The sequence below is a fragment of the Perca fluviatilis genome, chromosome 2, assembly GCF_010015445.1.
Source record: "Perca fluviatilis chromosome 2, GENO_Pfluv_1.0, whole genome shotgun sequence".
NCBI lineage: Eukaryota > Metazoa > Chordata > Actinopteri > Perciformes > Percidae > Perca > Perca fluviatilis.
This window is the reverse complement of record NC_053113.1, coordinates 17,119,903-17,146,206: the sequence shown is the minus strand read 5'-3', so window position 1 is coordinate 17,146,206 and position 26,304 is coordinate 17,119,903. Positions and strand designations below refer to the sequence as shown.

General features: G+C 40.6%; 1 protein-coding gene across 6 annotated transcripts in view; it reads right to left on the bottom strand.

The window, feature by feature from the left end:
- Positions 1-277: 277 nt before the first annotated feature.
- Positions 278-26,304, bottom strand: part of usp2a (ubiquitin specific peptidase 2a) — a 50,419-nt gene continuing 24,392 nt past the window's right edge. For 2 of the 6 annotated variants that reach the window (XM_039822483.1, XM_039822476.1), the window contains exons 4-14: positions 12,558-12,608; positions 11,388-11,511; positions 10,923-11,034; positions 9,738-9,848; positions 8,513-8,577; positions 8,245-8,348; positions 7,679-7,759; positions 6,537-6,615; positions 5,264-5,368; positions 4,775-4,895; positions 278-1,530 (exon numbers count right to left, since the gene is read on the bottom strand). In XM_039822483.1, the coding sequence (XP_039678417.1) occupies positions 1,446-1,530; positions 4,775-4,895; positions 5,264-5,368; positions 6,537-6,615; positions 7,679-7,759; positions 8,245-8,348; positions 8,513-8,577; positions 9,738-9,848; positions 10,923-11,034; positions 11,388-11,511; positions 12,558-12,608 (1,038 nt within the window). In that variant the 3' untranslated portion in view covers positions 278-1,445. Of the gene's footprint in view, positions 1,531-4,774; positions 4,896-5,263; positions 5,369-6,536; positions 6,616-7,678; positions 7,760-8,244; positions 8,349-8,512; positions 8,578-9,737; positions 9,849-10,922; positions 11,035-11,387; positions 11,512-12,557; positions 12,609-25,147; positions 25,666-26,304 lie in introns of those variants that run through there. The other 4 variants (XM_039822489.1, XM_039822490.1, XM_039822487.1 and 1 more) reach the window with 4 other exon arrangements.

Sequence of the window (26,304 nt, the reverse complement as noted above, 5' to 3'; positions counted from 1 at the left end):
CCTTCCTGTGAAAGTACTTATCTGTTACAGTAACCATGTCTGAGCAATGCTTGCAGTTCGTCCATCACGAAAGCTAAAAAGAGACCAACACTCAGGGTAAAACCACTGTTTTGTTAACTTTTATTCATATATATATATATATATATTTATATACTCATGTGTTTGACTGCCACTGTTAAAAAGTGTGACTCATCACATTATCACCTGTAAGCATAAATAATAACTTTTTTTTCTCTCTTGAAACCTGGGAAATAAACCAACTGAAAACAGTACTGGGTCATTTTCAGCACCATTGAATAGTACATTCTCTGTATTGCATCAGGATATAAAAATATACAGATATAGTGTTCTTTTTCTTCTTTAAAACATTCTTTCCATGTTGTTCAATGGCATGAAACAAGAGAGGAAGAAAAGACCTCATACCGACGATGAGGATTGTTACCGTTATTGTCGTCTACATTACTAACCCTTTGCAGATTCTTACAGGACTGTCCATTCATCCATTCACAGCACTTTTAAAACATCAGTAGCAGCCACACGTGGGAGAAACAAATTCAATAAAACACAAGTTAGAGGGCTGTCCTCTGAAACATGTGATGCTCACAGCGCCACCGGCCTCCCGACCACCGTAGGAGAAAGAAAGAGAGTGAAGAAGATGCTAACAGAGACATGGGAGTGTTGTAGTGCAGCGGAAAGGAAGGCAATGAACACCAAGCAGGCCGGTGGACTGTAAGCTCCTCGTTACCATGACCAGTCCTGTTAAAGTCACATTCTAAGCACGATTTATCCACGGTCCAATGTGGTGGTGCTGATGATGATGATGATGCTCATGGTGCTGCTGGGGTTAACAACCCCCAAAAAAAAAAAAAAACATAAAAAAACAATATCAATTCAAAGCAGAAAAAAAAAAGGTTAAAATTGCAACAAGTGAGTTTTAATGGTTTGAGGCAAACATGAAGATCAAGAGTCGAAGAAAAAGAAGCGAAGGCGCGGTCAGGATGACAGTTCGGTTTGCAGTGCATAGAGAGGGACAGATTCACCGGTTGGTCGGTCAGATGGGATTATTTATTGCCCTGTGTCAGCCTTGCACACTCACTCACTCACTCACACTCACACACACACACACACACTAAACGCACATCTCCACCCAGAATGAGCAAGACACGAGAGTAAAGACAGAGAGAGGGAGAAAGCAGGGCTGGTTGATCAGATTCCTGTGGTTTCCAGAGTGTTCCTTTCTCCAGCTCTCTCTGTGGAGAGAAGCAGCCTTCAGGCTGGTGGGGGTGTGTGTCTTTGTGTGTGTGTGTGTGTGTGTGTGTGTGTGTGTGTGATATAAGTCCAAATACAAGTCCAAAATGGGCCTTGCTCCACCAACACTTTTATTTTCCATCTATCTGTCCGTCATTCGGAGTGGTGCTGTGTGGCCCGCCGTCCGCCAGAAGACTTCACATCCGCGAGGAGGAAACCAGCTCGTAGAACAATACGTAGGCGTCGCTGCTGCGCACTTGGCTGGAGGACATTGGCGTTACTCTTAAAAGAAAGAGAGGGGAGAAAGGTTGCAGGGTGAGAAACGGGAGTTATGGCCAAGACAAAGAAACTCATCATTTAGGTTTAAGTTTTTGACACCAGGGTTCCCATCATCTTTTTGTGTAATGTAAACAGGTACTATAATGTTGTCACGTGAGTCAGTCGGCGTGCCCCAAACCCAGACATATGACTTCTATACAGTGTATACTACATCCTAATATACGTAATATAAAAAATGGAATTTTCCCCCTGGGGATCAATACAGTATATCTTCTTCATCTTCTAATTATCAGTATACTGTATCAGTATACCAAAACAAATCTACATATTTAATTATTTTTTATAATAACACTACATGTGACGTTAGACATCAGTCAGACCGAAACAATGGACTATCACTGCAAATTAAACTTCTTTCTTAAATTGTAATACTACTACTTCTACTTTATAAATGATACATGTCTTTTGTTTTTTCTTTCTTTTTTTTTTTAGATTATTTTTTGGGGCTTTTCCCTTTATTATAGCGACAAATACTACTACTAATAATAATAATAATAGTAAAAAAAGAAAAAACATCATGAATATATATATTATATATAACAGATATAGTATAATGATAGAGAATAATTTTACAAGAGAAGACAGGACTTTAGAGTTGAAATGTTGCTAGTGTCCATTCTTTCTAAGACATATAGGGCCTGATTTACTAACACTAGCGCAGTTTGCGCTGCGTCCATTTATGCGAGTTCGGTAATAGCGCACGCTATGCTTCCACATTTTGCGTAGTATTTATCAACCCTGACACCCATCAGGCAATCAGCGTCTTTCTCCGCCCACTAGACCGTAAATTGCGCTGTAGCAAAGCGGTACTGGTGCTATGATATGGCTGAGTGCAGACTGCGATATTCCCACTGCTGATGCTATGACTGTTTGAAATGATCCTGATGCCAATATTTGTAATGTAGCGAGGAGTTTAACAACTGGTGGAATGGGATGTGAACGCTGAGTGGGAGATTCAATTTCATCTTTGATTTCTTCCAGTAACTCTAATATTGCACGGCTGCTTGATCTGTAACGCTAAATGATGTTGTGTTCACTGACAAAGTGTGATTCTTGTGTTAAAAATATTTTCAGCCTCGCCTATGTCTTCGTCTTGCTCAAATTACTGTTGCCATTTCACCAGCGGCATAAAGATCTATTAGGAAACTCGACTGCGGCTGGTTTAGACCTGCTTTAAAGAGGCGGAGAATTTCCCCCGCAGAATAGAGGCGCGCTCTTAATGACAGTCTTTGTAAATACCACGGAATATATAATTAGGGGCACTTTGCGCTTATCCTCCCACCTTTTGGGTGGAAGTCCCACTTTCCCCACGACCCTCCCACGAACGCATATTGAAAGCGCAACTTGGCTCTTCTCGCTCATGTGGCAGACAATCTGCGATTCTACCCAAGTGCGCGCTGTTTGTAAATAGCCCGCATCGGTAACGTCCGTCTTTGCGACCAATTAGCGCCTGGAAACAGGCGCAAACGGCTTGATAAATCTAGCCCATAGTGTAGAATTTGCCTGCACTGCCTCTAGTGGCATGTCTAATTCTCTCTAATGTCAGACGATTCATTAGATCCCCCAGCCATAGAGTGGAGGTTGGTAGGCATGTTTCTTTCCATTTTAATAAAAGAAAACCTCTTGCTAAAAGTGTCGCAAAAGCTATTACATTCTTGAGAGAGTCATTAGGACAGTGATCCTGCCAGAAAACACCAAAGAAAGCTGTTATGGCAAGAGGTTCAAATGGTATCCCTAATGCCTCTGAAAGACATTTGAAAAGCGATTGCCAGACGTTTGTCATGTGAGAGTGTGACTGGTGTTTGTTTACATCGGTCACATGTGGGATCAAATTTAGCTAATAACTTTTTTTCTCACTTGAAACCTGGGAAATAAACCACTGCATAGTACATTCTCTGTATTGCATCAGGAGACAATAATATACAGAATTACTGATGTGACTACAGACCAATGATCACCTGGATTGCTTTTGATAGTGAAGAAAAAAGTCTAAATTTGGTGATTATGAGGCGAGATTTGGAATTTTAAGAAGCACCTATTTTTATATGATATTCAAACATTTTATAGACTAGATAACTGATCAAAACAGTAACTGAAAGATGAATTGATAATAAAAAATAATGCAATGGTGGAAACTAGGCGTGTTTCATTAAGGAATAATAACCAATCATTTGCATAGGACAGTACATGTACCTACACTACCTATTACATTCACCAACCAAAAGCTATGATCATTTCTTATAGAATTACTGAGTCCATGTACACATGTTAGGTTATGCATGTTGAGCGTCCAATGACAGCTGCAGTAGCAGAAACACACAAAACCACACGTGATGTGTGTAGTCATGTGAAGAAAGCCACGCTCTGTATGCTGATGTCCTGAAGCTCTGCTTCAGTGTTACGCTCGGATACGACAGCAGCAAGTGACCTGTGATATATGCTGTATGGTTCAGTAACAACGAGAGCCAGTGCTGTGTTATGAATGACTGAAGCGTAGCAGGAAGAGGCCGCAGGGAGCGACTGGATGCTCACGAGGAAGCAGAGATAAAGCTGCACCTTCTGAAATGCTCTGCTGCTGTTTCACTCACTGTAGTTTAACTGGGTTTGACCGCAGTGTGGTCCTGGTAACTTATAACAGACTGTAAAATAATTATTATAAATCACGTATCCCTTGCCTATGTAAGCATGTTTCATTTGTTTGTTTACATTACTGTACGTGTTTGTGGAGTTTGTAGGAACAGCTGCCATATTTGGTGACATTTACTAGCTACTTTTTAATGAAGTTTATACAACTTTATATGGCTTTGTAATAAATCATACTGCTGTATAATTTGTTCCTGTGACAGTATTTCCTGAAATCAACTTAGAAGCTGTTTTATTACCAACACAATCCCAATGAAAAGCTCTCCAAGCGATGCTTTATTAGTTTGTATTAGTGTAATGAAGGCAGCCGGTCCAACTAGACATGAGCATTAATCAAGTCTCAGTTTAGAAAAAGCTAGCACATTTCGGTGGGGTATTTCTGTGCAAGAAGAGTGGGAATATTGTGTTATATAACTGAGGTTTCAGTTGAGTTTTTAATGGTTATCCATGCCCTTAACATATGTTGCTCTACATATATTTGGTGACTTTTAATCATGATGTAAACTACATTAATAAACTGATGATGATGGGTGTTTTAACCTACCTGGAGTCATTAAATGTGTACCATTCTCCCGAGGTGGGATTGCGACAGTAGGCTGTGTAGTGACCGCCCATAGTGGTGCCTGAGTGGTTGGACACTGCATACAGGTTGTACACTGCATTTACTAAAACAAGACAGAAGCAAAAACAAACTTAAAGCCTGCAGTTACTCGTTCTTTGTTTAACAACCGAACCCTTCAAAGTTTCTCAAGTATTATTATTATTAGGTTTTTTTTATTTGCACTGCTGCAACTATGTATTTGATTTTTTATTTGATGTTAGCTGGGATGAAAAAAAGATCTAATATTTAGCATACTCTATGGAATTGGATTATTGTCAAGGTAGAGAAAAGACCCTGGAGCAGCTTTTAAACGATGCAACAGCTACACTGAAATCAAGGCAAACTATGATACTTTACCACTTTCATATTGAGTTCATCTTCATTATCCAAAGCTTTGTAAAAACAGACCTGGATCTTAGAACCAGTACTTACTGCTGTTTTCGGAGGCAAATTCCCGCAGGTCAAGATCCTTCATGGGGAAGTTAACAAAGGTGGACAGTTTGCTGGTTCTGCGTGCCTCAGAGAAGCGTTTCAGGTCTGGACAGGAGGGGGAGTCAAGGAAACACTGCTCTTTATGTACCTTTTAAAGGTCCCATGGCATGAAAATTTCACTTTATTAGGTTTTTAACATTAATATGCGTTCCCCCAGCCTGCCTATGGTCCCCCAGTGGCTAGAAATGGCGATAGGTGTAAACCAAGCCCTGGGTATCCTGCTCTGCCTTTGAGAAAACGAAAGCTCAGATGGGCCGATCACATACACAATTTATGAGGTCATAAGGAGCAAGGTTACCTCCCCTTTCTCTGCTTTGCCCACCCAGAGAATTTGGCCCACCCATGAGAAAGAGTGAGGCATCATGGCTTGCAAACAAGCAAAGTGGTAGTTGGTCAAGGCCACACCCCCACCCTCCACCTTGCCCCCCCTCTCCTCCTCCTCAATAGCTACAGACACAGAAATGGCACATCCTAAGGAAAGCTCATTGTGGGACTGGCTCTAGTGGCTGTAATTCTGCACCAAGGCTGAATTTCGGGAAAGAGACTACAGATACAGTATTAGGGGACCACTAAGGCCTATATAAAAGCATCCAAAGAGCACCATGTCATGGGACCTTTAATACATTCAGCCAACACTTTGCAACAACTGTGTACAAGGTTTGTTACGGGATGCAGTCCTCAAATATCTTCACTCATCCCACTGCACTTCAAAATTCAATCAATCAACATCTGTTCATTGGTGGATGTGAGTGCTCACTACAGCCAGTTATACTTCACCGGCCTTCAAACACATGGCAGAGTTTCCTGACTGTGACCAGAGTGCTTTTACATTGTCAAAGCAGCAGGTCAAAGGAGCCCCCATACAAACACTTACCCCCATTTTATTCTACACGGATGTGTATGTTATGTGAAATTGCCACAATTTATATTATACATTTTTCATGACTTATAGCTCTGACCAATGTAATGGTGATTACACATTCTTATAAATAAATGGAAATTAATGCAAAATATGAATGACTCACTTTTTTCATAGCTCTGGTATATCTCAGTAATTCGTGAAATGCAATCAACTACTGTTTACTCCAGTGTTGCCATAATCCATACAAATTATCCCACTGACACATTCATGCTCTCCTTGCTAAAGGCTCAACTGCATATGTCGAATATAATACATCAGTATCAGAAACTAATGTCCAGAGGAAAAGGATACGCAGCACTAAGATCTTGGGGAACTTCTGTAGTGTGAACTTCTTAGTGCATCTCCTCCTGGCTTTACACCTGTAACATGTCTGTGGAGAAGAAACACAGTTTGTTCACTCGCTGTTTACAACCACACAGTTTGAATCCAGTAAAATATGAAGCACACACACCTACATCTACTGACATCACTTGAATATAATCACAACTCTACAATTAAATGGATAGGGCTACTTGTTGACGTTTACTGTACACCTCTAAAGCCTAAGTGGAACTGAGTTTTAGACCAAAATAAAGACAGACTGTTTAAACATACATGTGTGTACATAATGCAAAGCAGAAAAGTAACACAGAAATTGTCAAATGATTGTGCGAGGTGGAAGAAGTACTCAGATCTTTCACTGAAAGGAATACTTCATCCTCAAAATTTGTATATCAATTACTCACAGAGTGTCCTTACTACTCCTATTTCTACTACTTCCGCTGGGGCAGGCGCACTACTCATCTGGACTCACACAGGCGATAAGTGGGCATGCGGAAGCTTCTTAGGCGAGTAGCGAAGTATTTTAGCGAAGGTTTTAGCAAAAACGCAGGTGTTTGAGAAGTATTGAGCACACAACTGGATAAATGAGACTTGGATTATACTGCATGAGTTGTGTGAGAGTTTGTAAACAGATGTTTTGCTGTTGTTTAACGCGGTCCACTATTACTTCAATGCATCAAGACTTGTCTCCGTTTTTTCAAATCCGTTTCCCGTGGAAGCACGGGACAAAAACAACGTTTCCTCGCAGCACACACTCAGTAAGTCATTGATATACAAATGATCATTTTGAGCATTCCTTTAAGTAGAAATAGCAATACCACATTGTAGAAATACTCTGTTACAAGTAAAAGTCCTTCATTCCAAACTTTACTGCAGTAAGAGTAAAAACGTATTAGCATCAAAATATACTTAAAGTACCAAAAGTAAAAGTACTAGGAATGCAGAAGGGGGCATTAATATGTACATTACTTTAATGCTGCAGCTGGTCAAGGTGGGGCTAATTTTAACTTCTTTAATACTAAAATTGTACTTAAGTACAGTACTTGAGTAAATGTACTTAGGTACAGTAGGTTCCACCACAGAGGAAGGATGGACCTCCGGTTGGTTCTTACCGGCTTCTCGTCCCCGTCGAGAACGTCTTCTTTGGTGAAGAGCCGCATGCAATCCATCAGACTCACCTCACCATAGCCCTTCTGAGCACAAACATAGATGCATTCACATTAGCACGCACGCACGCACACACACACACACACACACACACACACACACACACACACACACACACACACACACACACACACACACACACACACACACACACACACACACACACACACACACACACACACACACACACACACACACACACACACACACACACACACACACACACAAAAGCAAAGCACAAACAGAGACAGGGAGGAAACCAAAAAGCTCATGTTTAGAGCTGTGGGTAGAAATTTTTTAATGCTTCATATCATCATGACAAAATAAAGTACATGTTTACAAAAACACACAGAAAGAAAGTCACTTCTGCACCACTGGTTGTGCTGGCATGTGGGTCTGTTGACCTTCTGGGACTTGTTATGTAAAGCTGACCAACCTCCACCTGTCTATGTTGCATCTTTATGTGTGTGTGTGTGTGTGTGTGTGTGTGTGTGTGTGTGTGTTTCCTAACCTTTGCGATAGGTAGAGAGAGATCCCAAAAGGGGTCGAAGACAGTGGAGCAGAAGCCACAGTGGCTGCAGGTTAGCGAGCTCTTCAGCTGCCCGACAAACACGTCTGGAGGAGCGGAATAGATGACATGAAAAAAAGTATTCTGTTTTTCTTTATGCTGATCATTTGAATGTCATCTCTGTTTAACCTAACCTGCCGATGCCATGCCAAGTCCAGACTAGACACAAGTTTGATATGCAAAGCAAATATCTTGGTGTATTTTTACTTACCGACTATTTTACTGTCTTCTCTCTCTAGATATTTACTCCACATCTTCTTCCCTTTCTCTTCATCCCTGAACATGGTGCACAGATAAGACATTAGACTGTTAGAATGACTGACTGAGAAGATGGCCCAGACAGGCGGAGACTTTCTGCTCATAACACTCAAGTGTTCTGATTGAGTAAAAGGGTTGATAATGTAATGGGTCATAGCAGAAAACAGCCACTATTTAGGGACCTGACCTACTTTATTATAGGTGGCAGAATATGGGAATAAGGGATTAAAAAGACACTTTCTACCCTGACACACATTTTCAAACTAGAAATAACAACGTATCAGAATTGTTTTTAATATTTAGGCAGAGTGGACCTGTTTTGAGGCTAATACTGAACTCTGACCCCTACAGGTCCCATGGCATGAAAATTTCACTTTTTTAACATTAATATGCGTTCCCCCAGCCCTGGGTATCCTACTCTGCCTTTGAGAAAATGAAAGCTCAGATGGGCCGATCTGGAGGTTACCTCCCCTTTCTCTGCTTTGCCCGACCAGAGAATTTGGCCCACCCATGAGAGAGAGAGAGAGACATCATGGCTTTCAAACGAGCAAAGTGGCAGTTGGTCAAGGCCACACCCCCCCCTCTCCTCCTCAATAGCTACAGACACAGAAATGGCACATCCTAAGGAAAGCTCATTGTGGGACTGGCTCTAGTGGCTGTAATTCTGCACCAAGGCTGAATTTCGGGAAAGAGACTTCAGATACAGTATTAGGGGACCACTAAGGCCTATATAAAAGCATCCAAAGAGCACCATGTCATGGGACCTTTAAAAAAACAGCAGTGGTTAGATAAGTGATAATTATATCCAAAAATAATTGGAGCATTAAGCTGATCTGTGCCCCAGAGAGGCAACAACTCAACACAGGAGGTGAAACTGTTGCACACAGCCTTAAATTAAAGCTTAATGATGAAGCCCTAATGATTCATGTTGCCTAGGTCTAGGTCCTGTTAACATACGGTATGCCATACATAACGTATACAAGGCTTCAAAGATGTGTCTAACTCTACTCCTCGGTGTCTTTCACCACACCACATAACAATGTCTATTTCCAATACAGTACATATTAGAATATTTAATTTGTAAAGTTCCCCAGCAATCCCAGTATCCCCGAAACAAGTCCCCAGTTCCTTGTGTCACTGCAGGTACACACACACTGTGTGTCGGGCAGACAACTTACGGCAGGTGGTCAAAGTCCTCTACAGTGCCTCTCGGCCTGACAGTGACCCTGTTGACTTCGTTGTGCAGGCCGTCCAGGAGGAAACGCAGGAACTCCTGAGCATCCTGTTGGCTGCAAGACAGAAACAGTCAGTCAGGAGTAGAAATATCAGCTGATGTTACTGTAGTTATAATAATAATAATAATAATAAATTTTATTTGTAACGCACTGTATATTAGAGCAAATCTCAAAGTGCTACATAGAAATGCTAAGGAGAAAAACGTATTCAAACTAAAAGAAACAACATAAGGACAAGGAAAGGGGTAAGAAATCAGCCAAAGGCTCTGCTAAAAGTTAGGTCTTAAAGGAACACACCGACTTATTGGGAATTTAGCTTATTCACCGTAACCCCCAGAGTAAGACAAGTCGATACATACGCTTCTCATCTCCAGCCCAGCACAGATCCTGCAGGTAACTGGTTCCAACTAGCCTACTGCTCCGAATTGTGACAAAAGTGACAATAAACGCCAACATGTTCCTGTTTACCAGTTGTTAGTTGTTAGTTTCAGCCAGCGTGTCAAAGAAGATAACGTGACATCGAGCCACATCTTCTAACCGTAAACAAACCGGGAACTATATTCTCAGACAGGCTTGCTGCGAGCATATCACTCTGCCCAAGTACTATATTCTTCCGCCTGAGAATATAGTTCCCGGTTTGTTTACGGCTAGAAGATGGCTGTGTCTCATGTTACGTTGTTTTTGTACATGCTGTGACTCTACAAATCACAACATGTAAACAGGAACATGTTGGCGTTATTTTGTCACTTATTCGGAGCAGTAGGATTACTGGAACCAGTCACCTGCCTGTTCTGTGATGGGCTAATGCTGCTGGAGCCGTCAGACAGCTTTACAGCACGCACGGAGATGAGAAGGGTATGTATCGACTTGTCTAACTCTGGGGGTTACGGTGAATAAGCTAAATTCCCAATAAGTCGGCGTGTTCCTTTAAGGCCGCGTTTAAAAGCAGTCTGTGGTGTCCTCAGGTGGTCAGGGAGAGCATTCCACAGCCTGGGAGCAGCTGAGCTAGACATAGCTAGACTTTTACTCTTGCAATCCTATTATTATCAGACAGAGGCAATGCTAAGTGCCCCTAATAGATGTACGGCAGCTTATGAAGGTTAGAGTGAAGAGTGTAACAAAGCTTACTTGTATCCTACAAATCTGGGAGCATATCTCTGGATCTGAGTTTTGAATTCAGACGGGCTGACCGCCTCACTGCTGGACGACGTCCACATGGTCTGGATCAGCTTGGCAAATTCTACCAGAACAGAAACACTCAAGTTACTCACACACTGGGATGTCAAATGCACTTGGCTTCTACATAACAACGTATTCAGGTTGATGGTGAACTGAAGGTACAATTATACACTATTTTTTTTATGTGTCAGATTTTGTACATTTTAAAGCAATCCCAAACACTAAGACCGAGAAAAACATTGTCAGTGCCTTTCCAGGCCTACAAAAGAAGAACCAGTTTGCTTCTTCTCCTGACATGTGTTCTGACAGATGCAAATCTAATCCAGAGGTAAAGAGGGAATGAGTGTTACTTTTGAGCAGCTGTGAAAAGTGTTTGTTTTGGACTCTAGGGGGCCTGTGCGGCACGTCTCTCACCTTCCATGAGGGCTGTGTTGGTGCGGCTGTTGTTGTTAAGGTCTCTGCGGTGTGAGTTGTGCAGGCAGTAGTCTCGCAGGCTGTGTGTGTTGCTGAGACACTGCAGGATACTGTTCATGAAACACTGAAATAAAAAAATAAAAAACATCACAAAGGTTTGATTCCCATACAGATAAAATAACACCAAGTTCCATTCATTGATGAGTCTTATTCGCTGGAAAGAAATAAAAAACCTCCTTACAATGACTTACAACAGACAATGTAAATATCAGGTTTTTTATGTACAGGATTGAACATCATATTTACCGTACAGACATGAGAGTGATATTGATATTCTCATGTAACTTAAAGCGAGAAAGAGAATAAGTGCTGCTTCTTGTTGTTGGTGTAATAATACATGGCTCTGACCACCTTCGGAGGGGGATTTTTGGATGGACAGATGTGCAATATATGAATTTACACCTGGGGGTTTTGATATATTTAATAACTACCAATATTCCTGTATATATATGTCAGACTTACAACAATTCTGGTCTGCAGTCATGTGATAGATGCTAACAGACAACATCCTTTGGTTCACATAGTATACATTTCTGCTATACCTCTAAAACTGTAGATTACTCCTGACAACGACAATCAGCCCTCAGGTTATGTGACAGTCGGCCTTTTAGCTTTAAATATGTCATTAATCCCTGATGACTCAAGGATGTTTCTTCATTCTGGAGCAAATAAAGTATGTTTTATGACTCTGGAAATGTATTAATTCATCACACATGCAGACATGTTGTCAAAGACAGACAGCACTGTGTATATACCACTCCCATCACGTGTCCACATCAGACACACGTGTAGTTTGGTGACAGAGACAGAGAGAACGAGTCCTACCTGGTCCATAGTTCAGGGCTCTCTGATTAGGTTACTGCACACACACTCACACAGAAACACACACACCACAGCGCACATCGTTTATTTTAGGAGCCCTCCTTCTGCCTGTTGCCTGGTAGATAAATAGATACTCTGCTGGACCACCACCAGATATCAACTAACTGCTATCGCCGTACCACCAACTGGATGATGGGAATTTAGCGTGTGAAGAATAACATGTCAACATTGCAAGGTTTTCAGCTCTAGACAGATGTTATTAGACGTATATGTGGCTGCTGTACTTACAGTGTTTCCTAGGTTCTTTAGTCCCACCAGGCCTTGGGCACTCTTTGAATTCTGAAAGACAAAAGACACAACATTTAGATGAAATTCTGAAGGAAAATCCACCTTATCATCTTCTTACACGAGCAGCAGATGTATGTATTTAAATTCACCCAAGAATGCAGAAAGGGTTGTCTTGCCAATACATATTCTTCCAACCATAATTAACAGTGAAAAGGTTTAAAGGTTCAGTAGAGAGCTTTTATAAAAATAACTTTTTGTCTTATTTGCTGAAACTGTCACCCTATCCTGAAAGCAGCACATTAGAGAGCTAATCAGTGAAAAAAACATGTTCCTATGCCCACCCGAAGATTAACTGCCAATCAGAATCAAGTACTCATGAACTGAGCTCATATTGTAAAACTAGGCCAAGCAAATATGAATCAAGATTCTGTTACTGCATTGCCCATTTCTTATTACAAATGTTTTTAGAAACAAATATATTTTGTGTTTGAGAAAGGTTGTCGAGCCAAAACCAAGCACCACCCACTGGCTGACAAACTTTCTCATTTTACAGCTAAACAGTACACTAAAATATCTTTCTGAACACATTTCAGATGGGGATAGGCAATATAGTAACACAATCTTGATTTATATATTTAGTTTGATCGCAGTTGACGAGTAGTCGTTAACACTGTGTCAGCGACTCCTCCGCTCTGATTGGTTGTTTTCCTTATGGCATTAGGAGCACCAGGAGAAGGCAAAGGAACATGATTTTGTTTTTTCACAGATGATCTGATTCATGTAGTACTGCGAGGATATAGTGAGACTTTGAGCAGGACCGGTGAGAAAGGGGAGAGAGACGGGGAAGACAAGCAGGAAATCGTCACAGGTCGGAGTCAAACCCTGGACCTCTGCGTTGAGGCATAAACCTCTAAATATATGTGCGCCTGCTCTACCCACTGACCCAACCCGGCCACGAGACAGCATTTCTGAACAGTGTGTTCAGAGAACAGGCAGCTAGTGGATAGTGAGGAGATGTTTGCTGTATGTGACAAAAAAATGTTGGAGCCTAAAAAACGTGTGACATCGCTTAGAGCACCTTTAAAGTTACCAACTGTAGCTTTAAATGTCCAGAGCGGTAAAACTGTAAAAATGAACAGCCTATATAAGCTACCTTTTTTTTTTTTTTTTTAAAGAGTGTTGCATTATGTTGCGTAATGTTTTTAACTTGTATCTCCATTTGTCTTATGTCCTATGTGTATGAATAACATTCAAACTTTTAGCCTTTGTTTGCTGTGTTTACCTTGAAAGTATTTTTGAACTGAACTGAAAAACATAAAAGTCCAAATAGAATGATGAACTTCCATTTTTTTTTTCCATCTACTATTTGTGAACTGATGGGAAGTATTTAGCTATGAATGGAGTGTGTATTTGACAAGTTTTGGTGATGCATTTCCCCCCTTAATAACTTGTAATGCATACAATCTTGAGCACATAACTAACTATATTTATGATTATTGTAAGAGGAAGAATGAATCAAAACCCCATTCAAACACTTGAAAAAGCAGTTCTTCGTCAGAAAGATATGTACTGGCTGAACCCACTGGTTGTTCCAGATACATATTCAGTGCTGTGTTTTTCCATTGATTGCAATGTAGATCGCCATCAGCTGTTTTCTAACACTGCTGAAGTGGAGAATCTGCTAAACCCAGACATGTGACAAAGATGTGATCCATCTACACTTTGCAGTTGAATGTGCATGTCCTTTCTTGGTGAGTGTTATCTTTAGAGAGGAACTTGTTTTTGTTATCTCGCAGTCAGTTCCTCTCTTGGTAATCACTCCCAGATGGCAGGGATCTAATCAACAACAGTAGATATCACAGAATCAGTGCACCTTAAGGATTTTCTACACCCTCGCTTTTATTGTTGCAAATTCTTAGGGCAACAAACCATTGAATACAGACATTTTTCGCTCAGCGAAAGACAACAGATGGCAAAGCGTATTATCAGGATTTCAACATCTTAAAATGGTACAAAATGCTTTGCGGAATTTATGTCATCACAAGCTGCAGTTAAATGTCATTACATAAGTTGAGTGGTTATATAATAAAGTAGATAGAGGAAGAACTAACAAAGAAACATGGGGGTGGATAAGGAATGCACTTGTGCCCTCGACTAAGGAGCAGAGGCTGCTTAGAAAACACGAGCTATGCAAAAAAGAATTTATTCATTGTTATCATTCTATCCACCTGCATCACTGAACCAACGTCATGCCTCGTCAGACGAAATGTCACATCGATCACGTTTCTATGTAATTGTGATATTTCAAAAGCTTTTTCAAGAGTTGGACTCCAATCCTTACTGAATGACAAATAATAGCAGTGTCATAATACAGTATAGAGCAGCAAAAATAAGATTTGACCAGTTTCAATTGTATGTATAAAAACAAGCTGACTAGTGGCCAAGTGGAAAAACTAACAGTGTGGTAACCTGAGCTTGTACTTTTGAGGCAGAGAGCGACTCTGCAGGGCCGGCAGCCTATTATCAGTCATCTGATCTCACTGGCAGTTGAAATCTATCTTACCCACACATGCCCCCTGTTACCCTCACCTGTGGTGAAGCTAGAGCACATTCACTGAGACTACTATGTATCAGGACCACCATGAAAACGGTCCGAATCCTCATCATTTAACCGTTCACTCACTAAATCAAACAGAGCGTGTAAAGATAAAGGAGAGATGGTTTTTAAAGGACGAGTTTTAACGCCCTAATTAGGGGAAAGAGGCATTCAACCCTATAAAACAAAGTGGTGGTTACCTTAGTATGAGACTAATCTTCGATTAAACAAAGGAATAATTTACGAACATTTGACTACAATGTAAATAGCATCTACAAAACGTGCTAGAGAGGCTGGAGACAGCTCATACATACTGAGTCTTGTGGTCAGCAGCCTCACCACGCCCTGGATGTGACCTGACAACCACACAGATTCATTTGCACACATGAATGACCACAATGTGTAAACTGGATGACCTCGCTGACCCAAAGGAGTGGACCTCTGTGATCACGCCATTCAAAAAGGTATCAGTAGTCTAACAGTCTCAGAAGGTGTTATGTGAGTGTGCTGGGAACTGCTCTGAATTGTTACAGTATCCTTAACCTGCTGTTCAGAATGTTTTCAAAGAGGCTGTAGGAGTGGGACTAACACAGTTCTGCATTGATTAGAACTGGTACCCATATTGCATGAATCAGTACATAGTAGTAGCATTGAATCTAATGATTTTTATTACTGATTCATACCAGTCATTTTTTCTGATAAATTGACAGGGCTAGAAAATGTCAAAAGCAGTGAAAAACACAAGTCAAAATGTATTTTGTTGATTAAATTTTTAATAGTGATGCACCGAAATGAAAATTCTTGGCCGAAACCGAAAACCAAAAAAAGAGGAAACCAAGACCGAAAACCGAAACCGAAACACTGAAAGAAATTAAGCCAATTATTAGTACCATTGCATTTAAGGCTATGACTGTGTACTAACTTTACTAAAATCAAGGCATTGCAATTGTATAAATTAATATTAAAGTTTAATTAAAAAAATATCTAGCAGAAATATGGCTACAATCTGATAGTCACATACAGTATACAGTAGCCTAAGAACAGAATAGCTTACCTATTGTTATTATTATTATTATTATTATTATTAATTGAGGCACTTTCTTGCAGGATTTCACTGAACATATCAGACAACGAGGGTGCATGCCCCTCATCTGGTGCAGCGAGACCAGTCTTTTTTTCTGCGCTCTGATCTCCTCCTGCGCTGGGCGCTGCTCCGTCTCCGTCTCCACGCGGGTTCTCCGCATCCATCGCGGCCTGGATCATTTCTCGTGCGCCCTGCTTTATTTCTGCATCCAAGTAATGGTCTTTATAACGCGGATCAAGTACAGTCGCGATGAAGTGCAGAGGATCCGAATAGATCTCACTGAAACGTGTGCTGACAGACTCTAAGAGCACTTTTCATTGTTTTCACTCCGTGGTCCGTCTCAACCTCGTTGCTTAGGAGACGCTTTGCAGGTGGAACGGATCGGGTACTGACACACGTGCAGGTCGCGTTTTCTGTTTGCGTCATCACAACATTTTCGGCCGTATTGTTTCGGTGATAAAGGTATTTCGGCCGAAAACCGAAAATGCCCTTTTGGGCCATTTTCGGCCGAAAATTTTCGGTGGCCGAATATTCGGTGCATCCCTACTTTTTAAAGCTGCAGTATTTTTTGTGTTAAACTTTTTAAAGCTGCATTAATTTATTAGGAACACTTGGGAGCAGCCAAACAAGCTATAAACACAACGTTGACATATCAATTCTTTGTTAAGGTATTATGATGAACATTTTAGCAAACAGTTCCCATACACATCCCACAGCCACAGAGCAACATTATCATTGTTGGAATTGTGTTTCTGCCTTTCTGCCCACTTGACCAATGTAAAAACAATAATCCAAATTCACTCTAAACTCATTTGAACTCTTTTTTTGGTCTCCACTAACTCCTGAGGTGAATTCATTTATCTGTCCCTTTAGCTCCTAAATGCTCCACTATGTTCACCAGCTGGTTGCTAACTTGGTCTGTCTGCTGTTTGGTGCTGAGCAGGTGGTGTACAGTGGGTTTATCAGAGCTTGTCTTTGCTGAAAACAGCTGCCTGCTGCTGCTGCTAGTAACAAGGTTGACGGAAGTCCTGAGACAGAACCAAAACACAGAATTTGCACAGAATAAGCTGAAAGTTGAAGCTGGAGGTTTTGTAGAGTTGAGGGCCAGTCAGTCTATGGTGCGAGTGTGGAGTAAATAGACAATTTTCTGTGCACATCTGATCCATGACAGTATGTGGGCCGTCTTGGTTAACGCTGGTTCAGATTACGGAGCCTAAGTGTTTTTGTTTTATTATCTCGACTACAGTAGCATTTGCTCAGATGGATAACTTGGCTTGGTTACTTTATTACGTGAATGGCTTTGTCACCCTGAGCATCCCACCAAACCCTGTTCAAAAATCTGGCACCGTGCTGCGTGTGACGTCTCTGTTGTTGTTCTTGTGCCCATGCAGGTCGGACAGAGCCTTTTGGGCATGCGAGTCAGACAGACAGCCGGACGGAGTGATCGCCGGAAGAACAGAGATCCTGCCTTTATTAGATAGATAACCTCAGCCATCTGTTTCTTATTCAGGAGAAAGAGAGTCAGTACAGCGAGTGGAGGGGAAAAATCTACAGTTTAATTAACTATGGCTTATCTAAATCCTCTTTTCTGTAAATTCCACTGTAGTGAAGAGAGCACTTCTCTAGCCATGGCCATATAGCATAAACACACACACTTCCTGTTGTGTGTCCAGCTTCAAGAACTCTCTGATGGTATGGTATGGTATGGTATGACAGGATGCCGGAACAATCCTCTCTGGTCACCTCAAATATTATTATTTTATAACAGACACACATAGCCCCTACACCACACAAATGGAATGTGTGAGTCTGACTTTGCTGAGTAATGCCACGGCCAGTCCCAAAAATAGCAGCTTTGCTTTTAATAACGCCTGCTTGTCCACTCGCAATTGGCTGATCCTTCGGCCAGGCTGGCAGACGTCACGGCGACGAAACAACGTCCCGGCTCTGTCTCCGTAGCAACGCTATTCTTTTTTTCTGCGTGATGGAAAGCTAGAGGACATTGTGATAGCACGGTGACAAGACGGAGCGTGAAATGACTCAGTGTGTGTGACTCAGTGTGTGAGAGAGTTTAGAGTGTGAGGAACTGACAGGGAATGACTTGAAGCAGATGTGACTTTTAGACGAGGATCATTTTCAGAGCTGATGCTGTGAGATAGAGCTGGGCAATATATCGATATTATATCGATATCGTGATATGAGACTAGATATCGTCTTAGATTTTGGATATCGTAATATCATGATATGACATAAGTGTTGTCTTTTCCTGGTTTTAAAGGCTGCATTGCAGTAAAGTGGTGTCATTTTCTGTACTTACCAGACTGTTGTAACTGTTATATTATTTGCCTTTACCCACTTTGTCATTTTATACACATTACTGATAATTATTTATCAAAAATCTCATTGTGTAACTATTTTGTGAAAGCACCATTAGTCAACACTACAATATCGTTGCAGTATCGATGTCGAGGTATTTGGTCAAAAATATCGTGATAATTGATTTTCTCCATATCGCCCTGCCCTACTGTGAGATATTGCGAGATAGGGCATTTGTGCTGCATTCATGTGGTGTTGGAATAATCCGAAATTTTGTTCCCGACTGGGATCATTCACACTGCAACAGTGTGAAAGAGGGCATGCCTTGGCGGAGATCTGCGCTCTCAGAGTGCCCTTCTAGTTTTAACTAAATATAACCATTCACACACTACCACCCATTTTTTTTCTTTTCTTTTTTCTTACAGTTAGTACTTAGATTCTGTGACATACATTCCCACATTTTTATCTCTTCCCTCTTCTTCCCTCATTGTTAATAAGAAAAAAAAGAGAGATTAAGATTTTAATTATCAAAACAATGTGAACGCTGACAAAAAAAAATGCTATGTCAGTAAATTTAACTTTAACTTCTTATAAAATAATTTAAATTATAAATTAGTCGTTTGACACAATATTTCAACTCAATATAACACAACACAGCAAATGCAGCGCAAAAGAGGAGCTACTGATTGATTAGTCATCATGGATTTGGTATTTAACAACATATTAAGAGGGTCTAATAATTAAAAAACTACCTCACCACCTTACATAACAAACTCCTAAATCAGTTCATCTGTCTAATTTTCATTAGCAGTTGGCAATAAATACAAAAAAAAGGTTTCAGCAAAGAAGCACTATGTGTTAGGAGAGAATTTTTGTTTTGTAGAGGAAGAGATGAATGGATGAGGGAAATAAAGAGAGGGGATACATCAAACCAACAGTCACAAGAGAGAACATATATCCACTGTTCATATTCCCAGTTCATGTGAGCGGACTGATACGTGCTGTACACAAAAGAGGCAGCCCAGGGGGTTAACTTTGCATAAATGCTCTATTCATAAATGTCAGAAGCAGCTTAGGCAACTAGTGAGCTACTTTTGAAACCCTACTCCTTGGAGGCTGAAAAGCATGGGGAATAGAGAGGCCACATTAAAAAGCATTCCGCAGGCCAGGTTGAACTGCTTCCTAAAGCCGGGAATAAAAAAACAGCGGAAATGTCCTTTGGCGTGTAGCCAGCTTGGGGTAAGTAAAATCTGTCCATCCACTGTGCTGAAAGAATTCAAAGATGTGGGAGTGCTGGTCTGAGGGATGGATGGGGTGTTGGAGCAGAGGAAATGGGTCAAAGCAAGGTGAGGAGGCTGGAAGAAATGAATTATCCCTGAGTACGGCTTTGCTTTCCAGAGTGACTTAATAGGAAAACAGAAGAAGACAACAACAAACTATAATAGAGAGTGAAAGGGAGAATCTGCTTTTTTGCTCCTGACAAACATATTACTACTTGATGTACTTTGGCCCACAGCAAGGAGACTAAACTGTCAGACACAAACACACGCATTCTGTGTTTCTATCAAGCATAATCTAGGCACTCCAGGTGTAACAAATGCCTGACATGCTTTTCTTTAGCGTCAGAGATCAGCTGATATTGATCAGAAGGTGACAACAAAAAGGACCGGCTCAACTGACAGGCTAACTAAAATGTTATCATAAGGAAGTCACTGTGTGAGAATAATGAATTCAATGTGCATTTACACTTCACAACACTGTGACTAAAGCTATTTTTCTACCTGACATCGATGGGCTTGACTTATAGTTCATGGGACTCATTTGCTCTTGACTGTTTTATTTGAAATAAAAACAATATTTAGACATTCATTGTCTTAGTAGTGACATCTGAGTTCAGGAAAGTGGATTGAGAAGCTCCACTGCATACACGGGGAAAAAAGATACACAGTCCTGCGACAAGGTTCATGCTATTCTGATGATTGACAATTTGCAGCAGTGATGCGCAAAGGAAATGCATTCAACATTGTTGTCAAACCTCAAGGATACACACAATGCGTTTTGCTGAGAAACACAGAATGTAAAAAAAACTGTCTGAATGATTTGGAAGCCTAACTAAAATTAAATGTATTATTATGAATTTTGTGATGTATTAGTTAAAAGGCAAGTAGGCAAAATGTTTCTTCCTGTTTGAAGTGAAGTGAGGTTAACCTTTAAACAACCTACTGCACACACGTGTTGCTGCAGCAGCTCCTTAGTAATCAATACCTTGTGGAGACTGGAGATGGTGTGGGAAAATACCAAGCTCAGATATATTATATAACGTAATGAAATCCCAGAAGGGAGCTTATTCTAAACTATAAATGAGTGCAAATGCATTTCGATGATCTCTGCACCATCTGCTATAAAGTTCAACAAATAAATAAGAGCAGTGTATTTGCTGCTCATTAATAGGTTTTGAGTGATGTGTGGACAATACTGAGCAATACTGATATATTTTGAATGAAGACTACTGATATTTTTTTAAGTGACAAATAAAAGTGGTGTATGCCACAATATCTATACATTGTGTGATATAGTATATTTTTGTAAAATAAATTTAGAAGCTGTTTATGGAAAAAATAACAAAGCAAATAAGACACCTGGTAAACTAAGGTTTTTCATCACATTGATGCAAACTAATATTGCCATAAAGCAGTCCTGTTATTGATTTACAACACTGCCCACAATGGGCTAATGGACCCAAAGATCTTAAAGAGGTAGCTAAGATGCTATCAACTGTATGGCAACATCTCTGTCCAATGACATATTTATATTCTCTCAGTATATACTGACATATCCTCCAACTTTGTTATAATCCCAGAATAACAACGATTTAGTCTTTTAAGAATTTTTTTAAATCCTTTGAAGCAGCTTTTAAACCCTCTTATCAATGAAGCAAAAATAGTAATCTGCATGCACACCAATGGTACATGAAAAAAAAAGCTCATTCAAAGACTAATATCTACCGGTAATTGCAATATTGGCAAAGCTTTAATAATAAGCCTCCAACACCATAGCAATAACAAGTGCCACTTTCCCCCCTCTGTGCTCTGCTTGTGTCTCTAGGGCTGTAAACTAAACTTCACACTACCAGCAGCAGGATGCCTGGGTCCACCTGGCACTGCCGAATGCCAACTGCTGATTGGCTGCAATACCAGCGTGAGAGAGAGAGAGAAAGCAGAACAGTCTGTTCTGACCTGTCTCTCTATTTGGCACGCCATCATAAGCAATCTCTCTTCACTCGCTATGAGTTACCTCTTCTGCTACTGTTGAGTTTCTCCTATGTGAACAGAAGTGACACATTTTGCTCACACGCTTGTTTGTGTGTGTGTGTGTGTCCACACACTCCAACATTGGCACTTGATGGGGAAATAGAGAGACAATCTATTTTTCCCCTTCTAAAAAGCACACAGAGACAAAATCAGTCACCGGAGCTTGTTGAGCCAGTGTCCGGTGACGCCAAAGCTAAACTCTGAAACACGCACACACACACACACACACACACACACACACACACACACACACACACACACACACACACAAGTAAACAGTGAGATCCTCTGACTTCTTTCTGAGAAATACAAATAAATGCAGAATATGATCCTAAGCACTGGCCCCTTGGTTGCATTTAATTGGATCATCGACTGTGAGAAGGTCGCTCTTCTTCACACACCATGGGTATCACACTAAAATCCAACATTGTTTAGATAACCGCTAGAGAGCAATGTGACCATAAAGCAATGCATTGGCTTCTTATATAACTGCTCTGTTCATCTTCACACATCTCCACTGGTATGTAACTTCTTTCCCAGGAAAAAAATTCACCCTCAATGGTAGCAAAGTTAACTACAAGCTAACAGACTCATGTTAACATTACACTGAAGCCTGGGCCTCTAGGCCTGTGTCTTATCACAGCACACTACACTGGAGGATCACACCATATGCATTGACATGTAGACTGACAATGTACCAAATACTAATGTGCAACAAATAGCCAACACCTCAGAATTGTACACGGTATACTGTAAATACCACACATATGAAAGACCTACTGCCAAGTTACTCCCACTTAAGTTAATGCCAGTGCGGTACACTCAGACTCTTGCTAGTAATATTTGTCTTTGGTATGAAAAATGTGTAAGCAAAGCACTACATCTCTGACATTTGAATGGCTTGATTATAGTGAAAAATTACAAACAAAAATACTAAGTGAATGAGCACATATTAAATCAAGTCTGAACATAAATAAGCAATCAAAGTCAGAAGTAAAAAATATTTATTAGAAAAACGTTTTGACCAGTAAATCTTAATGAGTGATTTTTGGGGCTTATCTGCCATTGGTAGGATAGATAGTAGGTGTTTCTAACATTTAAGAGAGAGTTAATTAAAGAGATAGTACAGATATGTTTAAGTGTGGTTGTACTTATTTCTCTCTCTCTTCAAAGCCACCAGACTCAAAAACAGTAATTTTACCACGCAGAACACTCACAAGTTTGTGTTATTGCGTGACTTTGTTGAATCCAAGCTAACCCATTAAAAAACCAAAGTCACACAAACAACATAACCAATCGAGGCAGCAAATATAGCGTAAATGTATATAATATAGTGTACAATTAAACCAATGTTGATTTTTTTTTAGGTGGCTGAAATACATTTTGCTGCAGTACATTGTTTAGCTTTTGTGTCGGTACTTCTGCCTGCTTCTCTAAACTGGAAGCATGTCGACCGGCATCTACTGTAATACACTGATTAGGGATAAGTACCTCATATAACCCCACTTCAAAATACCCAAACTATCCCTTTAAGGATTATTCTTAATATCAATCAATATGTGTGATTATTTTGTTTAATGTAATGCATGACAGTGTACCACAGTTCATTGAATGTTGATTTCATAAAAAATGTTGTGTAATTAAGAATAGCTTCGCCATATAATAAAATATGTTGAAATCTGTGATAATATTGTGATATTGCTACCATATCCCTAAATCCTTTAGTCAACAGTGTGTGTGTGTGAGACTTTATGTATGATAACTGAATTAAATGATTAATTGATTATTATGATGGTGTCAAACCTGATTTTCTTTCGATCATTAGCTTTAATACTACAGAGCAATTATAGAGGATCAGTTAGAAAGCAGAAAGCAACCTTTAACCTTGCAGCTGTCAGTGCTGGTGTGTGCTCTAAGCCAGCTGTGCAGAAACATGTGCATAATCACAGATAACCACTACACAGCATTTAATATGCCATGCATGAAGTGGTCTGCAGGGAGGGAGAAGTAGAGGGCAGATGATGAGCAAGAGAGAAAGGAGAAGGATGGCACAAGAGGAGCAGGTGGACAGTGACAACAAAACAGAAAGCGTGCCAAGCTGCCAGGCCAGCACTAAAGTGTATTCTAATGTGATTTCTCATTACATAACAGAAGCTGGCACACAGCAGCTCTGCTCCACGCTGTAGCTTGGGAACATAACACACACACACACACACACACACACACACACCACACACACACACACACACACACACACACACACACACACACACACACACACACACACACACACACACACACACACACACACACACACACACACACACACACACACACACACACTCTGGTGATCACAAACGTCATCCCTCATTTATGCAGTGTACATTTTATTTTGTTTATTTTTGACTTTTAATTACAGATAGCATTCCGGTGTGGGAGGATTTAACTCAGCATAAAATCTACAGTGAAATGTGCCTCACCTTGCTTTTTGGCTGCTCGTCCACCTGGCTTACTAGGGGAATTTTAATATCCTGCATTTATCAAATTTATTTTAAAGAGACTTTTTTACCATGCCAATAATTAAACACAGGGAACCTGTGTAAATATTTGAAATGGAAAACTACAAAACGTATAACAATTTAAATCAGCCAAAAACATAGATAGCAACTTTCAATTTAAAAAAAAAAGTATTGCCATAATTCCTTTGTCTTGAGGCTGAACTGGCTTATACACCAATGACTACAATGAGTATGTACACTCAGTATATGTGTTTATATGTGTCCATAATAGCCAGAGGCAACATACAGATGCTAGATAGGTCCATTGCATAAAGAAAGCCCTGTCAGAATGGGTTATTTATTTTATTTCCATAAGACCTACAGTGAGATACATAAGAGCAGTATAGTATAGCAGCTGTAGTGTATAAGGGGGATTAAACGGTTGTTGTATAACCAGTGACTTGTCAGTACAGGCCCAGTGATCCTGGCACATCAGAGTACAGCGGCTTAAAAGAGCGGCTTACCTCCGCAAATGACAATTTCTGTATTTAAAAAAAACCCAAAAACTGTTATTTGGTAGGCTAAATTATATATGCATCATTTCGTAGTTAAAAAAAACAACAATTCACAAAGCATCTTAACTAGCGTCTTACGAGTCGTACAGCTCTGCCAACAAAGAAATAATCCGATATAAACAGGAATTTGCCTGATTTTTGAATGGAGTTTGGTGTGAAATGTTCTCGTCGAAGCAGAGGTCACGGGACGTAGCGGGTACTATCTCTTACCTTGGCTTGGTTTATGAGAAGCCCTACGAAAGTTGACACCAGCATTGAGCCAGACATGCTGCCTTTTCTCCGCATCTCCTGCTTCAGAAACGGGAACGGAGCGGCCGGCGGCTCCTCGGGTACGGTCACCGTGTATGACTGTCGCATGCTCGGCATGCTGGCGGAGGAACGAAGCCGACGACCGGTGCGAGTAATTCAGACGACAGCGAAGGTTTCCTGAGCCCTCCTGCTCTTTGGTTGTGTTGAGCCGTTTTCGGTTGCAGGAAGGAAAATTAGACGTTTCACTCCGTTTCTGATAGGCTCTCTGCCTGCCTGTTGTCATTTATTCATTCATATAAAAGGCACCAACCTCACAGATCACGCCGAAAAATACGACCTGTGGCTTTCCCTTTTAATTAATTATTCTACTTACTGTATAATAACCCTATACTGAGCGATTAAGCTCGGGTAAAAATGACTTAATAATGACAAAAGAGCCACTGACTGCTGTGTCAGCCTACACAGTACGGAACTCTAGAGTAGGTCTGTAAATGGCCATAAATACATGTGTTCCGATTACGTTTTACAGGACTGGAGGTCCGCCCCTTTTGGCTCGGGTAAAAGTCAGCCTACAACAAACGTCATCGACCGCCTCCAGCCGTGCTGTCTACGTCACGGTCCATCCTTCACGCTGCTGTAACAACCTGAAGGACTAATGCTGTGGTCCAAGGAGACTACTCATCTCTATAAGGATCATGACAGAAAACGAACCTCTATCGTCCTAGCCATTGCTTATATTGTATCAATGTAGCAGCATGATAATAGTTACACTACTGTATAAATGTGACAACATTTGGCTGCGGTTTACTACAATCTGATCCAGTGGTTCGAAAATTAGATTCGGCAGTCCTTAAAGGGGTCTTTAATGGGGTTCACCAGATGATTCACCAGTGACACAAAGAATAGGGGTTTAGTATAATATGTCACAATATTAATCAGCATTACAAGTATAGGCAATTTGTCAACCAAAATGAAGAGATTTACACAAAAATCAACAGTAAATACTGTATATCGTCCATGTACGGTATCTGGGAAAACATCACATGGGGTTCAAAATCACACAAAAACTGGGAGGTCGTCGGTTCAATCCCCAGACCACCAGGATAAATCTGGGTGGG